This window comes from Rhincodon typus, chromosome 5 (assembly GCF_021869965.1).
Source record: "Rhincodon typus isolate 14 chromosome 5, sRhiTyp1.1, whole genome shotgun sequence".
Taxonomy (NCBI): Eukaryota; Metazoa; Chordata; class Chondrichthyes; order Orectolobiformes; family Rhincodontidae; genus Rhincodon; species Rhincodon typus.
Window position 1 is genome coordinate 83,134,236 of NC_063336.1, and position 17,465 is coordinate 83,151,700.

A 17,465-nucleotide genomic window follows, 5' to 3' on the forward strand; every position below is an offset into this window, starting at 1 on the left:
CATGCTCTTGCTTGCATAACACAATTTCTCATTCATTGCGTACTCGCTATTTCTCACACACCATTCTCCTCCTATTTTTATTAACACGTGTAAAATAATCAAACTGCTACAAATAATAATTGGTGCTGTGTTGATTTTTGTATATGTTAAAAAGCTGAGTAAATAATCTAATTAGTCGGGTTATAAATTCACAGGCATAGACACATATCAACGAATATTTTATGGTACACATTGCATTCAGTGGTGTTGGCACAATGTAATACATTAAATGCAGAAAGGAGTTACCCAACTAGAGAAATGTCATTGCCTTCGGTAAACTTTTGAGAGTAGGAGGAGAACTTCTGGGTTCCCTCAAGGAAATGAAGGAGTCTGTATAACAGAAAGTTTTGGATGGAGCAGATTTGGTGGTCAAGTGACCCTTTTTTTTGTGTTATTTTAAACTGTAATGGCCAGACTTTGCACTAGACCCACATGGAGTGGAGATGGTGTGGCCTGGTGATCAATGAGATTGTCTGCACCTGTGAAATCTACTTGTCTTCCTCAAAATTCTTGAGCCATGAAGGCATTCTGCTCCTAGTCAGATTTTTTTAATGCTTCCCTTCCCCCCCATTAACTATTTATACCTACCTTCTCCCATTTCCACAATACTTCTACCTTGTACCATCTTCCCTTTTTTAACTTGATTATTCCTTCACCCTCCTACTCTTCCTCTGCCTTTGAATTTGATGATAAATAATTAAATCTCTAACCTTTTCAAATCCTGATAAAAGACTGTCAAAATGAAATATTAACTCTATTTCTCTTTCCCCAGATTACGTCTGACTTGTTGATTGTTTTTCTCTGTTTTCCAGCATCCACAGTGGTTTCTATTTAAATGTTCAGTCTCGCTTTGAATCAAATTTCTTTTTCTACCCATTTTGTTTCCCACTTCTGACTGTCAACGGCCTATCTTTTTCAGACTGTCTTAATAGCTCTGTTACAGTTATACAGCATAAAAGTAGGCTGTTCAGACCCTATGTCCATGCTGATCAATAAATGCCAAACTACCCTAATCTTATTTATCTGCACATGGTCCATGGCCTTCCATGCCCTGGCATTTTAAGTGCTGAGAGTACCTGCTTCTGATCAATATCAGACTGCAGCCTGAGACCATCCTCCCCACTATCAGCAACACCACTGATTTATGTGTCATCTGCATTCTTACTAATTATACCTTTTACATTCATACCCAAGTCATTAAAGTATGTAACAAACAGAAAGGGTCCCAGCACCGACTCCTGTGGTACACCGCTGGTCACAGGTTTCCAATCACAAAAGCAACTGTCCACCATCACCTTTTGCCTCCTATTTACAAGCCGATTTTAGATCCAGTTTGCCAACTTATCTTGGATTCTGTGGATTCTTACTTTTCGGGCCAGCTTTCCATATGGGACCTTATCAGAGGCCATGCTGAAATCCATGTAATCTACGTCAACTGCAGTACCTTCATCAATATATTTAGTTACCAAAATACTCAACTGAATTAGTCAAACAGGATCTCCCTGTCACAAATCTGTGTTGACTATTTCTGATTAGTCCCTGCCTTTCCAAGTGTTGATTAGTCCTATCCATCAGAATTTATTCCAATACTTTTCCTACCATCGTCATCATACTAATTGGTCTGTAATTACCTGGCTTATCCCTGCTGCCCTTCCTGAACAAAGGAACCACGTTAGCTATCCCTCAGTCATCTAGCACTTCACCTGTGGCCAGCGAAGTATTAAATGGATCTACCAGAGCCCCAGCAATCACTTCTCTGGCTTCCCATAGCAGCCAGGGATACATCTCGTCAGGCCAGGCTGCTAAAACATCTAATACCTCCTCCTTATTAATCTTAACATGCCCTAGGATCTCACCATTGCAACAGAAATCTCCAGCTATAATGTCGTTCTCCTCTGTGAATACAGATGTGAAGTATTCATTTAAGACCTCAGCAACAGTTTCTGACTCCACACTTAGATTGTCCTTTTGTCTCTAACAGGTATCACTTTTCCTCTGGTAATCCTCTGCTCCTAATATATTTATAAAATACCTGGGATTTTCTTTAATCCTATCTGCTCAAGATATTTTGTGGTCTTCTTTACCCTCTAATTTTTTTTTTAAGCACCCTCTCAACTTTGTGAAGGAGCTCTCCTCTTTTTCTAATGCTCTGTACCTAACGTATGCTTCCTCTTTTTTTCTTTGTCAACTCGATGTCCCTTGATATCCAGTGTTCCCTAGACTGGTTGCCCTTGCCCTTGCCCTTCACTCTTAGAGGGACACACTGGCCCCGAGCTCTCACTGTACTACTTTTAAAAGACTCCCACTTTCCAAATATACACTTAATCTGCAGTCTGTGCTCGTGGTCTGTATTTGATAAATTGTGTATAATGATATTGAAACTGGCTTTCCAACAATTTGGACACTTAACTTATGCACTATTCTTATCCCTTTCTATAAAGACTTTGAAACTTACTGAGTTATGGTCACTATCCCCAAATGCTCCCCATCCCCAAAATGCTCCCCCACTGAAACTTGAATCACTTAACTGGCTTCATTCCTAAGATTAGGTCTAGCTCTTCTCCATCTCTAGTACCTACATACTGGCACAAAGTGCTCTCCTGAGTGCTCTTTAAAAATTCTACCCTATCTAATCCTTTCACACTAAGGCAATCCCAGATATTGTTAGCAAAGTTGAAATCCTCTGGTACTATAACCCTATTCCTCTCACACCTCTCTGTGATTTGCCTACATATTTGCTTCTCTGCTTCTATACGTTGGAATGATGAGCTACCAGTCCCGCCATTCAACCATGTCTCAGTGATTGCAATAATGTCATATACTCATGTGCTAATCAATGTTCTAAGTTCCTCTGCCTTAGCAATCAGATTCCTTGCATTAAAATAGATATAATGTAGCTTTCCAGTCCTCTCATGTGCTTTACCATGTCCATGTCTTCTCCACTTGCTGGACAGGCCCAGTATTCCTTCTACATCTGATTGAACCTTGTTCCTCACTTTAAATCTACTTTACGCCGCATCCCCTTATCAAATTAGTTTAAACCTCCCCAACAGCACAAGCAAATCTCCCAGCTAGAATATTGGACCCATTCAACCATTCCAGTTCAGGTACAACCTGTCCAGTTTGTGTAGGTCCCACTTAGCCCAGAAACTGTCCCAATGATTAAAAAAAATCTAAAGCCCTCCCTCCTACACCATCCCTCTAGTCACGTGTTCATCTAACCGACCTACCTATTTCTATACTGTGTTGCATATTGTGTTACTAATGCATTGCAATTGCAAGTATCAAAATCTTGCTATATTGTAGAAAAACCAACTGGTGCACAAAATAAATACGGAGACATTAACTTTAAGGTGGCATTTTAGAACCTGTAAGATCCATTGGCTGCATGTCCCAATCAATGATCACCCTATACTTTCTGGTAATCATTTACTGCCAGTCCAGTAATATCTTGATTTTAAAATTCTCCGTGTATATAAATCTTTCCACGATCTTGCTGTTGTCTACCAATTCTGACAATGCTTCTATGAAGCTCTTTGGAAAGGTTTACTATGTTAAAAGTGCTACATAAATGCAATGCTGTTGCTGTTCCCTACCCTATAAAGAACACATTGTGAAAAACAGTAAGAGTTTTATAATTGCAAGTCATTGTTTTTGCACGTTATATCTATGACATTCTGAAAACATAGGCAATCTTATTTTCCAGTTTATTCACATTATGTCAATTGCATAATGAACGCTTTGACAGTTGCTAATATTAGCTTGACTATTCTATAGTCATTGATCTTAACCAAATTTTTCTGTCATGTGGAAAGATGGGTTAATCATTCATACAATTGAAGACTATCATTGTTTAGTTTTATAGGATACTTGACCTAGTTCCACTGCAGCCCTGATGTAGATTACAGAATTGAAACTCCAGTGTATGTTTTTGGAACATGTTTAAAAAACGGAGGTCCTCCCTAGCCTCTCAGATCAATGTAAAAGTTCCCATAGCCATTATTTTCAAGAAGTGTGGGGGAGTCCTCCACAATGTTCTGGCAAAAATTAATATCTCAACACCACAAAAAAAAGGATAAATTATGCCATTAATTCATTGATGCTGTGTGCAATTTGACTGCTGTGTTCCCAGATAGCTGGACTTTTTTTTCAGAAGGATAACTAAAAGGACTTTAGGAGATTTTCTTAGAAAACACTTCATGGGAGTCACATTCCTTAAGCTAATTACTTGGACTACCTGGAAATCACATGCCTGAGTTTACGGTTTTAGTTTGGATATCGTTTGGAATCAATTTGGGGCACAGTGCTAACCGAGAACTACCCAGCTCATCCTCTGTCTTTCAGAGAAAATCTTTTTCAATGTAGGACCTATATACTGGGGCAGCTGTTCTCTTGTAAAAGCCTCTGAATTCTCAAAGATTCTCAAACAAGCTGCATTTGAACATCCCAATAACGACCGCCTGTGTTAAGTGTCAGTTATCTGTGTGTGCCAAGATGCTGACTGAAAGCCACCTGGAACATTTTATGCCATATCTTATTTTCCTTCATGAAATAGCTATTATTTAGTCAAAATTTTTGTTTTATTGACAGAATTTGTCTCTGCAGAGAAGGTTTTGTCTTAAGTGTGTGTGTGTGTGTGTGTGTGTGTGTGTCTGTGTGTGTTTAAAACGGTAGATATTTATACTTTCCTATTTCGAACTCTCTTAATTAGCTTTACATTTTTGCCAAATAAGTCAGTAGTTTTGTTTGGTATCAAACAAACTTATTTTTTAAAATTCTGAACCTGATTAAGATGAAGTATTTCGGTAATAGGATAGAGTATTTAAATTTATGTTGTGACTAATGGAGTGATGGGTTAGAGAGATACAGTGCACACCCCAGCCTCAACAGTAGCACTCTTTTTAGAATATGCTAAGGTTATGAATGCAATATATGAATGCACATTTTTCTTTTAGTCATATTTTCCTAACTAGTAAATAAAATGTGTTTTCTTGTATTTTGTTTTCTCTTCACAGGATAAAACTAGAGTTGTTTCTCCAATAATTGATGTAATTAACATGGACAACTTCCAGTATGTTGGAGCTTCTGCTGATCTAAAAGGCGGTATGTACAGTATTAAAGACCTGAGCAACAGTCATGTGCCAAGCAAACAATATTGCCTCTTATTGCCAATTTTTCATTTAAATACAAATTCTATAACCGTAAGATAATCTTGTCCTTTTAAAGGAAAAATAGAAATTACTAGAAATTTTTAGTTGGTCTACAGAAAGAGAAACAGAGCTAATGGGTTAAATTTAGTCCTGCTGTTGTGGTTATCACCGGCATGCCTGGAAGTCATCAGGACTCTGGTGCAATTCCTTGGCGATCAGCTGAATCCAGTTATGTGGCAGCAAGTTCATAAATGTGGATTGTGCAACCTTGGCACTGGATTACATAGCTGGGTCGATGCTTACATAGGGAAAATCAAAATACCTGATGCAAGTGCTGGAGCTGATGCCATATTTTAAGGGCAGCCAGCCCTATGTTGCAGTTGGCATGTGTCCTGCAACCTTTTCAGGAAGGCTGTGCAGTTTGCCTTCATCTGAATTTCTGATGCTCCAGTACAGAAATATACCCTAATGTCTAAGGAGAAGATTTGTCTGCCATCCCACAAGATCATTTGTGCCATCAACAGGTTCAAATGAGGTCTGAGATGTCGCTGTCCAACCAGAGCATTCCCTCCAGCACTTGAGAATGAAAGAGAATAGGGGGATGATTCCCGCGCTACTACTGCCTCCTTTTTTGTGTAAGCAACCTTGGTTATTCAGATCTGTGATACCACTTTGAAGGATGGTGCCTCTGCAGCTCAATTGGGCAGTACCTATTTAAATTGTGGAACCAGAACTTTCAGGTTCTGTATATTCTGCCAAAGGTGCCTCACCTCAGAGTGTCAGCTTAGCAGGTTTTATGCAGAGAAAACATCTCTAACATGAATCCAGTGTACTGTGTCTCAGACCCCTAGAAGTTTGAAGGACTTCTCACAGTGAGTCAAAGATAGGCATAAAACTGGTAGAATATGATATATTTTCCAGATATACTAATTTCAGTGTAAAATACTTTACTGTTACTTGTACAATACAGCTGAAGGGATCTAAGGAAATCTCAGATAATTTTACTGAGATGACGTTGCAAAGTTATTGTACTTAGACAATAGCAGTAGCATATTGGTTTATTATGAGTAAACATTGAGTTCCCAAAGTCCTGGAAAGGTATTGAACATATCCGGTATATGATGTTTACTTAACAAATGTTGACCACATTAAAACAATTAAGGAAATAAAGCACTCAAAATCAAAGAACAAACACACACTGTTTTTGCAAGGTTGTTAATAAAATCGTTTGAGAAATAATACAGCAATAATAAATGCCGTGCATTGTTGGGCATGTGTGAAATCACTTTCCCACCAACTGTGTTTATGACTCATTTATAATATAGCAACAGAAATGCCATTAGCCATGTCTGAATTTCCAACTCACCAGACATATTGGACAATACTGTACCAGAATAAGTAAATGAAAGACAGGGATATTGAGGATTAAGGAGGATTACAAGTTGATATTTTAGAGGAAGTCGTTATGTGAGGGTGACATATATTTTGAAAAGTTCTTTTTTAAACAGAAACATAAAACTACAATGAGGAAAGAATATGGAAAGACCTTCTGCCAGTCAAGCATGCCCGATCCAGCGTAGTACAGATGTTACAGTTATGAAGATGAAAAGATTTATGGGTTGTAGTTTTAAGTTTAGGTTAAATAGGCTGTGTGATTTTTTTTCTACAGTCTGCCTGACAAATACTCCTCGGTGGTTTGATTGTTAGAGTACAAAGGAAGTTGAGAGGTGATCTTATAGAGGTTTATAAAATCAAGAGAGGTACAGATAAGGTGAATGGCAGGTGTCTTTTCCCTTCGTTGAGGGATTTCAAGACTAAAAGGCATATTTTTAAGGTAAGAGGAGAAAGATTTAAAAACAGGCACGAGGGGCAATTCTTTTATATAGAGTGTGATTTGTGTGTGGAATGAACTTACAGAGGAAGCAGTGTATGCGGCTACAGTTACAATGTTTAAAAGACATTTGGATAAGAACATGAATAAGAAATGTTTGGAGGGATATGGGCCAAGCGCAGGCAGGTGAGATTAGTTTAGTTTGGGATTATGGTCACATGGACTGGTTGGACCAAAGCGTCTGTTTCCATGCTGTATGACTCTTTAAAGGCTCAGATTGTTTTACTGAAAAGATGTTGCAAAGTAATTACATTTAGACAATGGCACCAGCCTTTTGGTTTGCTGTGAGTAGGCACCGAGTTCCCAAAGGTGTTGAAGATGCCTGATTTTGCACAGTTATGCTGCAAATTGTCCATTTATTTCTCAGATTATAGAAAATTGGGATCTAGTGTAGCTCATTAGCATTTCTAACTGGATACAAAGTTAATATGTTTCACATTGCCATGGAACAGAGAGTAGAGGGAGCTATTCTCGAGATCAGACTTCCCTACAATTCAATGAATATCACAGACAACAGAGGTTCTGTGTGGTCAGCATAGAGAAAAGGCTACTTGACTTTGAAAGTTACCACAACAGGATGTGGAAGGGAGAGATGGTTTGTAGTTGAAGAGTAGTCGACTACCACTGCTGCATGTGTTGCATCATTAATTTAACTGTTTAGATTCAATCAGCAAAATGGCCAATAGTTTTCCTTTTGTATTGCTATCCAGATTGAAGATACTTTCACCATACTTCCTGAATGAACTGAAAATGTACTGTTTATTATAAATCAAAACTCCTTCTTAAACACAAGTGGCAAAACTGTTTAGCATCTAAACTACAATCCACAATTAGAGCCTTTATTTTGCTATTTACTGTTTGTTATGTCATTAACGACTTGGATATTAATGTAGAATATTTAATTAGTAGATTTGTGAATGGCATGAAAATTGGTGGTGTTGTTGATAGTGAGGAGGATGGTCTCAGGCTGTAGTCTGATATTGACCAGCGGATAAATTGTGCAGAGCAATGACAGATGGAATTTAATCCCACTAAATGTGAGGTGATGCATTTTGAGAGGTCAAATAAGGGAAAGATATACACAATGAATAGTAGAGAGTACTGAGGAACAAAGGGACCTTGATGTGCAATCCATAGATCCCTAAAGATGTCAGCACAGGATGGTGAAGTAGGCATATTGGAAACTTGCCTTCATTACTCGGGATGCAGAACATAGAAGCAAGGAAATCTTGTTACAAGTTTATAAAACATGGGTTAGGCCACAGATAGAATGCTGGGTGCAGTTCTAGTTGCCATACATGTGAGGAGAGACTGGATAGACTGGATTTGTTTTCCTTAGAGCAGAGGAGGCTAAGGGGGATCTGATTGAATTATACAAATTATGAGAGGCATAGACGGAGTAGATCGTGAGAATCTCTTACCCATAGTTGGTGTGTCTAAGACCAGAGGACATAAGTTTAAGGTGAGGAGCAAATGGTTTAGAGGAGATCAGTGAAAATTTTTTTTCACCCAGATGGTGGTAGATATATGGAACATGCTACCCCGGATGGTGGTGGAGGCAGATACTCCTGCAACATGTAGAAGCCTCGGGATGAGTACTTAAAATGCTGGGGCATAGAAGGCTGTGGACCAAGTGCAGGCAAATAGGATTAATGTTGTTTAGTGTTTGTAGGTCAGCAGAGACATGATGTGCTGAGGGGATACAAAATTGGCTTGATGGTGGACGACAGAGGGTGGTGGTGGAAGGTTGTTTCTCGGTCTGGAGGTCTGTGGCGAGCAGTGTTTCACAGAGATTGGTCCTAGGTCCGCTTTTGTTTGTCATTTATATAAACGATTCGGATGAGAATTTAAGAGACCTGGTTGGTAAGTTTGTGGATGACAGCAAAATTTGTAGTATAGTGGACAGTGAAGAAGGTTATCTAAGATTACAAAGAGATCTTGATCAATTGGGTCAATGGGCTAAGGAGTGGCAGATGGAGTTTAATTTGGATAAATGCGAGGTATTGCATTTTGGTAAAACAAACAAGGACAGGACTTGTGCAGTTAAAAATAGGGCACTGAGTAGTGTTGTTGAACAGAGGGACCTAGGGGTTCAGGTTGAAATTTGCATCACGTAAACAGGGTAGTTAAGGCATTTAGCACGCTAGCCTTCATTGCTCAGACCTTTGAGTATAGGAATTGGGATGCCATGTTGAGGTTGTACAGGACATTGGTGAGGCCTCTTCTGGAGTACTGTGCACAGTTTTGGTCATTCTGCTGTAGGAAGGATATTATTAAATTGGAGAGGGTTCAGAAAAGATTTACCAGAATGTTGCCAGAAATAGAAAGTTTGAGTTAGAGAATAGGCTAGGACATTTTTCACTGCAGCGTAGTACGTTTGAGGGGTGATCTTATGGAGGTTTATAAAATCATGAGGAGCATAGACATGGTGATAAGAAAGATTTGCAGCTTTATTGCGGCTTTGGAGATTTTCTTCCTTTTGACTCGCTATGCTTGCTAACAAAAGCCATCAGTAAAGGGGCTCATAGTGTCTTCCAGAGCCAGATTTTTCAGCCATTGAGGGTAAAACACCATTATCTCCCTAAAACCTTTGTTTGACTCTTTTCCCAAAGTCATTTGACCTCCTGTAAACAGTAGGTGAATCACAGCCATCATTAAACTGTTGACCTCATTTCCAAGAAACCACATGGGTTCCCTTCAAAACCTTGGCAGAAGCTATTTTTAAGCCAAAAAATGTCCAAACAGTAAAATTATCTTCCAGTTACATTGTCCATACATAACTCCCATACAAATGTGAATTGAAATTTGAATTTCTTTTTATCAATTAAGCAAGCTCTTGGAATTCAAACAATTTCTAGGAGACCGTAGTTGCTTATTTCTCTGTGACACAAAACCCTCTCCACTTTCTGGAACACAACCAGTTCCCTCTTTGAAACATTGTTGTATTTCATATCTGCTGAATGTTTTAGTAATCTATTCCACAAATCAGCCACACACTTTGGAAAGAATTCTATCTAACTTAATTCTGATTTTTCATTTTGTAGTGACTCTCCATAATTCCCCTATAGTGCTCTGTCTCAAACAACCTGAGAGAAGGTGTTTGGTATGCTTCCCATTATTGGTCATTGCATTGAGTATAGGAAGGTCATGTTGCAGCTGTACAGGATATTGGTTAGGCCGCTTTTGGAATGCTGTATTCAACTCTGGTCTCCTTGCTATAGCAAAGATGCTGTTAAGCTAGAAAGGGTTCAGAAAAGATTTACAAGGATGTTGCCAGGGTGGGAGGGTTTGAGCTTTAGGGAGAGGCTGAATAGGCTGGGACTATTTTTCCTGGAACATCAGAGGCTGAGGGGTGACCTTATAGAGGTTTATAAAATCATGAGGGGCATGGATAGGGTGAATAGTCAAAGTCTTTTCCCCAGGGTTAGGGGAGTCCAAAACAAGATGGCATAGGTTTAAGTTGAAAGTGGAAAAATTTAAAAGGGACCTGAGGGGCAACTTTTTCATGCTGAGGATGGTGCATGTATGAAATGAGCTGCCAGAGGAAGTGGTGGAGGCTGGTACAATTACAACATTCAAAAGGCATCTGGATGGATATACGAATAGGAAAGGTTTAGAGGGATATGGGTCAAATGCTGACAGATGGAACTAGATTAACTTGGGATATCTGGTTGTTATGGACGAGTTGGACTGAAGGGTCTGTTTCTGTGATGTATGTCCCTAGGACTCTATATCTCACCTTTACTTTTTGTAATCTTGCAGCATACCCTCTCTACTTGAGCCATTTAGACCCAACAACAAAAAAAAGAAAGAATTTGTATTTATGTAGAAACTTTGATAACCTCAGGCTATCAGAAAGTGTTTTTGAGCTATCCATGTCAATTTTATTGCAGCCAAATACTATAATGGCTGGAGTGAAAGGTTAAATTGAGTTTCCAGCACAGAAACAGGTAAGTTGACCTAACAGGCCACGTGCTTAGGCTCCACATGGGCCACCTCCTACTCTACTTTTTCTAACCCTAGTGTGATATTTTATCTCTCTCTCCCTCACGTATTTAACAAGTTTTGCTTTAAATACATTTATCTAATTTAAAAACAGTTATCTAATTTGTATAATAATTGTAAGTGTTCCAATATTTCATAGTTTTGAAATAAAGTATCATCTCCTGAATTCATTATTGGATTTATTGCAGACTTTCCTGATGTTTATTGATCATCCACAAATTTTCTCTCCTGATCAGTACTGCCCCACTGTTCCATTTCTCCAGTTGTTTACTAGATCTGAACGTTTGTGATTGGCTCTTTGTTTAGTGTTTTCTCTGTTTCTTATTTTGGTGTTCAGTACAAATGTGAAAATCTTGTTTATTTACAACCTTATCCAAGTCCTTTCATAAGCGGAATAGGTTTCCAGATTAACACTGGTGGCACTGCTCACATACTGAAGCAGTCTGTGCCCAAATGTAGTAAGACCCCGACAATATCCACGTTTGGACTGATAAGTGGCATGTAACACTTGTGCCACCTAAGTACCAGACAATGTCCATCTCCAACAAGAGAGAATTTAACGATCGCCCCATAACATTCAGTGGTATTACCATTACTGAATCCCCTGTTGTCAACATCCTGGGAGTTACCATTGACCAGAAGCTAAACTGGACTAGTCAAATAAGTACTTTGGCTACAAGGGTAGCTCTGACAACCCTCAGGATACATGACACCATCCAAGACAAAGCTGCCTGCTTGATTGGCACTCCATTCACAAATATCCATTCCCTCCGCCACTGACACTCAGTAGCGGCAGTGTATACTATCTATAAGAGGCACTGCAGAAATTCACCAAAGTTCTTTAGACAGCAGCTTCAAAACTCACGATCACTGCCATCTAGAAGCATAATGGCAGCAGGTACATGGGAACACTAGTATTTGCTAGTTTCCCATTGCTGTTTACTGTGGTGTCAAAACACTGGAACTCCCTTTCTAACATCATTGTGGGTTAATCTATACAAATGGACTGCAGCAGTTCAAGAAGGTAGCTCACCACCACCTTCTCACGGACAAGTAGGGATGGGCAATAAATGCTGGCCTAGCCAGCGATGCCCAAATCCTGTGAGTGAATGAATAAAACAGGCCCTTCATATTCTGTATTTTGAATGTCACATTAATTACAACAGTGTGTATGGATGCTATACAGCAATGACTTGCACGTAGAGAGCATTTTTAATGCTACCATACCTGCTTAGTATTTACAGGAATTCTGGTCAAATATTTAAGAAGCTGTTAGTACCAGAACCAGTGGCCAAAAGCTTGGGCAAAACTAGAATTTTAAGAAGTATCTTAAAGGAAGAATGTAGAAGTGAAAAAGCCTTGAAGTTTATTCCAGACCTTAGGTCCTAAAGAGCTGACGTCTCTCAGCCAGTGGTAGATCAATGAAAGACGAAGAAGTACAAGATACTAGAATTGAAGAAGCACAGAAATTCTGAATGTTTTCAGGCTGAATCATATTACTGTAATAGGGAAGGGTCAAATCATGGAGGGTTTAATCACAAGGATGAAAATGTTAAGTTTGAGGTGTTGCTGGTCTAGGAGTCAGTGAACACAGCAATGATGTTAAATGGGACTTGATCCAAGTTAGGATATAAGCCGCAGAATTTTGATGAGCTCATATCCATGAATAAGCAATCATGAACAGTCCTAACTATAGCAGAACACGATATAAATAATTGAAAGACGCAGATTGAATAATTTGATAAGAGAATAAAACATTTATCAAAAGCAAAATAGATCTAGAAATTCAAAATAAATCAAAATGCTGGAACAACTCTGATAGCATTTGTGAAGAGAGAAACAGACTTAACAGTTTAGACTAATAATTTTTCATCAGAAAAAAAGAAAATTTGCCTCCTTTATTGATTCAGATAGAGTAACTTAAACACCTCAGTCCTGTTTACACCCACATAGTGGCTTGGAAGCATAGCATTTTCTGTTTCCAATGAAATATATATTTTGTTTTAAAAATATTATGTACGATCTTTCAATACAGCTTTGTTATTGATCTAACTTATTTAATTGGCAGGATTTGACTGGAATCTGGTCTTTAAATGGGACTACATGACTCCAGAACAAAGACGAGCTCGTCAGGGTAATCCAATTGGTCCCATTAGGTATGTATAGCCATGGGTTTTATAATTGATAAGTATAGTTGTAATAGTGTCACATCAGAATTCCTGTGTCATGCTTCCTTGTTGCACTTCATATTAGGCAAATGTGTTCCTGGGGAATTTTTTGTGGCTGTTTGCCTGATATGCAAATTTCTTCCAATAAATCATTTTTCAGAAAACTGAGCAACACAGGAATTCAGAGCATACAAAGATATTCTCACATTAGGATAAAATATCTTGTATCACAAGAATACGAAGACAGCTTCTCTGTAGTATAATAGAAGTTAAATAAAGAACTCTGAATATTGGCATGCCCTCAGGTTCTACAGTTCCGAAGAAACAAGTTGTTGAATTTCGAGAACACTGACTGAAGGACATCCCAAAACACTTTACAGCCAAAGAAGTTCTTTTGAACTATACTCATTGAAGTAGTAAGAGCCATGGTAGCTGTTTTGTGCATAATGTGATAATGACCAGGTCATCTGTTTTTAATATTGCTGCTGTTCATTGATGTTAATTAGGCTTTAATTGTATTTAAATAGTACTAATTGGGAATTCAACTGTGCTAATATGTACAGAAGCAGACTGAAGCTGGTTGTTTGGTTGGAATTGCACAATTTGTAATGTATGAATGTAACTAAAAAGTAGTAAGAGTTTAAAGACAAGGCTGCAGTGTTCTATGCTTCACTACCTGACTATTAGTTGATGGATAAATAAAGAGCTTATAAAGCTCCTGATACAAAAGGGAAGCACCTTTTCATCTTTGACTAACCAACTATATATTTTGAACCCAATCCCTCACTCGGATATTTATAAGAATTCTTTTAGTGTATTCAAGAAATCCCCAGTCCTGAAGTGCATTTGATGAGCTCATGTGAGAACCATCTTAGTTAATCTTCTTTGGTCAGTGATGCTGCTACATTCTCTTTCTGATATTTCACATTTTAAATTCTTGGTAAAATTTGCCCTTCACCCCTTTCTTGCTTCATCCTGCTACCAAGTCCAGCGTTCCTTCTCACTTGACTGAGACCTTCCCTTCCAGGGTCCTAAGTCAGCTTCCGAGACCCAGCCCCTTGATTTCACTTGTTACCCACATGTTCTAAGTGTTGTGTACTGATTCAGTTAGAGTCAGAAGCCAATCCCACAGCCACCGTGACACAGACTTGTATCTCAATAGTGAGAGCATAACATTCTGGCTCTTTCAAATCGCATGCCTGTCCTTTTGCTGAAAGAAGATATATATGACCAGACTGATGCTCATTGCCCACAGACTGGTATGTGTCGTGTTTCAGGGCATCACTATGAACCTGGGTTGAGGTATTTCTCATAAGTACCTGGTCTAAAGGTAAAGAATATTATTGCAAGGATTTCAAGTGCTGAAATTGATAAGTTTAATTAAGTTCTTTACATTTATAGTTGTATTTTGTTCATTAGTCCCAGTTGGAAAACGACTCAGATTTGTACAGAGCACGTGATGACAAAAGAAAGGACTTTTAAATTAATTGGCTTACTACCTTAATGCATATTCTTTGCATGTGGAATGTCAGAAAGAGAATGTAGCAGCATCACTGACCAGAGAAGATTAAATAAGATGGTTCTCACATGAGCTCATCAACTGCACTTGAGGACTGGGGATTTTTGAACACAGTAGATAAAATTCTTGTAAATATCTGAGTGAGGGATTGGGTTCAAAATATACAGTTGGTTAGTCAGAGATGAAAAGATGCTTCCCCTCTGTATCAAGAGCTTTATGGGCTCTTTATTTATCCCTCAACCAATTGTCAGGCAGTTTTTGCATATCAAATATGATATCTAAGTTCTGACAAAGTCTAATGGATAAAATGGGCATTAAGCATTCTTTGTATGTGGTTGCAGATTAAAAACACATTTACAAAGAATTGCCATGTTAGACAACCAGTTTTAGTCTTGGTATTATAGCCTAACATAGCTTTTACTTAGTTTCTGTTGAGGTTCTGATTTATGAAGCTACTTTGAACTAGAGATGCTTTCTTTGAGTGATTGCAATTAATGTAAATATCTTGAGTACTTCAGAATTAATTTCTCTCAATAACTTGATTGAATCCCAAAATTATTTGTCATTTCAGGGTTGGTTTAAAAAACTAAGCTTGTATTAATTTAGCATTTTTCACAATCTTTGAATTTCCCAGACTTATTACTACTAAAGTACAACATGGCTGTGAGTTTGCACAGCTAGAACCGATGCACAGCAAATAGGATGAATGAGTATTTGATTTAATTTAGATGGAGTTGGTTGAGGGGAAATTGTTGGCTTGGACACAAGAATTCTCCAGCTCCTCTTTGAATAATATCATGATCTCTTACATCCATCTTACAGGCAGGTGGAGCTTTGACTTAATAATTCATTTGAAAGATATCTTTGGCACTGCAGCAGTTCTTGAGAACAGCACTGGTGCCAGCCTAGATTGGAGTGCTTCGAAACCATTCCCTTCTGAGGTGTTATTGGAGCATACTGTTTACTCTATGGAAATTCTTGACACCAGAATACCTCTGTCAAACCTCTATAGAGGCTCTTTTTTAGAGCTTAGCTTTGAGATCTGTGGGGTAGAAATCACAGTAGTGATATTGCAATACAAAAACTGGCAGTTATATGGTTGGTGCTGCTTGTTTCACTGGGTCTCCATTTTAATGTCCTTGAATGCTCAGTGGACATGGTCGTCCTCAACCCTTCATCCACTGAGATTGGCATCCATCAACAATCAGCCCCACCATACTATCATGGCTGATCTCTGACCAACTCAGAATCCTCTTTAGCCCTTAAAGATTTAACTTTGGGGTGTTGACTTGCCTTCTCCTCCCAGGTCACTTCACATGCAGGGATACACAATCATCTTAGAGATCTTCTTATGACTCTTAGCTTCATTTCTTAATTGCACTTACTTGGTGGCTGCCAGCCTCTGTCAATTGCATAGTTTTATGGTCAGGACAGAAAGGGTTAATAGTTGTGGGGCTGAAGTGGGTGAGAGCCATTAAGTGGAGTTCGATATGTGTTGATCAGCTATGTATGCAATGGTTTATTTTTATGTGTGCTATTAATGGCTGAGAAAAATTTGAGACTCTTAATGGTGACAGAAGTGCCCAGTTGTACCAAAGCTATAGTAGCAAATAAATTGCTATATTATTAGTGGATTTATTTTGTTTAGACTGCAGCTTTTAGCACTTTGTTGGTAGGCAGTGGTACAATTTCTGTATTTTTCACTTCAGAAGGGTATTGTTTAAGGAATTGGGGGCAAGGCTACAATTGGTAGAATCACAGAATGTGGAAAGAGGCTATTTGGTTTCTCATGCCAATGCCAGCTCATTGAAAGGGCAGTCCAATTAGACTGTCACTTTTCATGGCAGCCCTGCAATTTTTTTCCTTTTCAGCTACATAATTAATGACCTTTCAAAAGTGTATAATGTATTTTGTTTTATACAACTTATAAAATAAACATATAATGCATCCTAATGTATTCTTCTTAGAACACCCATGATAGCTGGGGGTCTCTTTGTGATGGATAAAGGTTACTTTGAAGAGCTTGGTAAATATGACATGATGATGGATGTCTGGGGTGGAGAAAACTTAGGTAAGTGACTGCAGTAATCATTGTGTCAAAGGATGAGTGAAATTGTAAAGCATAACATGTGGTACTTTAAACATACAAATTTAACTAATATGTAACAAGTGCAACAGACTAAATTTGCTTCGTGGTTTGCCAACTTATGTCTGGGATAACTTCATTTCACAGCACATGAACTCTGAGCTCTAAAAGGATATTTTGTTGAGATGTGTACTGTAATGTCTAGGGTTGTCATTTCGTATGTGAATAAGTACATTAAAATGATTCTCTGCTTGACCATTTTCAGCAGCGGCAGCAAATTGGTGTTAAGTCTTGCTTACTGATTGTGCCTGTGGACCTTTTAATTCCAACTGACCATAAGCAACCACACCAGCCCACCCACTGTATTCTGCTAGTTAACATCAAGCTAGACTTAACAAGGTTTCCTTATTGTTCAGATGGCTGATGAACTTGTATTGGTAGGTGACCGCAAGGGATATATTTTCTCTTGTGAGGTACTCTTAGAACTAACAGTGAAGTAAGTCAATGTCTCAAGTGGAGGATTCACTTTGATGAGCCAAATGTTTTTCCCTTGTTACACCAAATGAGTTTAGGGTTTTGACTATTGTGAGCTTCTCCAAAGAGTCTT

At 38.5% G+C, this 17,465-nt stretch overlaps 1 protein-coding gene across 1 annotated transcript in view; it reads left to right on the forward strand.

The window, feature by feature from the left end:
- Positions 1 to 5,045: 5,045 nt before the first annotated feature.
- galnt2 (UDP-N-acetyl-alpha-D-galactosamine:polypeptide N-acetylgalactosaminyltransferase 2) overlaps positions 5,046 to 17,465 on the forward strand; it is a gene marked incomplete at its 5' end in the record, with an annotated part of 40,496 nt that continues 28,076 nt past the window's right edge. The window contains 3 exons of the mRNA XM_048597081.1: positions 5,046 to 5,142; positions 13,154 to 13,241; positions 16,740 to 16,843. Coding sequence (XP_048453038.1) covers positions 5,046 to 5,142; positions 13,154 to 13,241; positions 16,740 to 16,843 — 289 coding nt within the window. The remainder of the gene's footprint in view (positions 5,143 to 13,153; positions 13,242 to 16,739; positions 16,844 to 17,465) is intronic.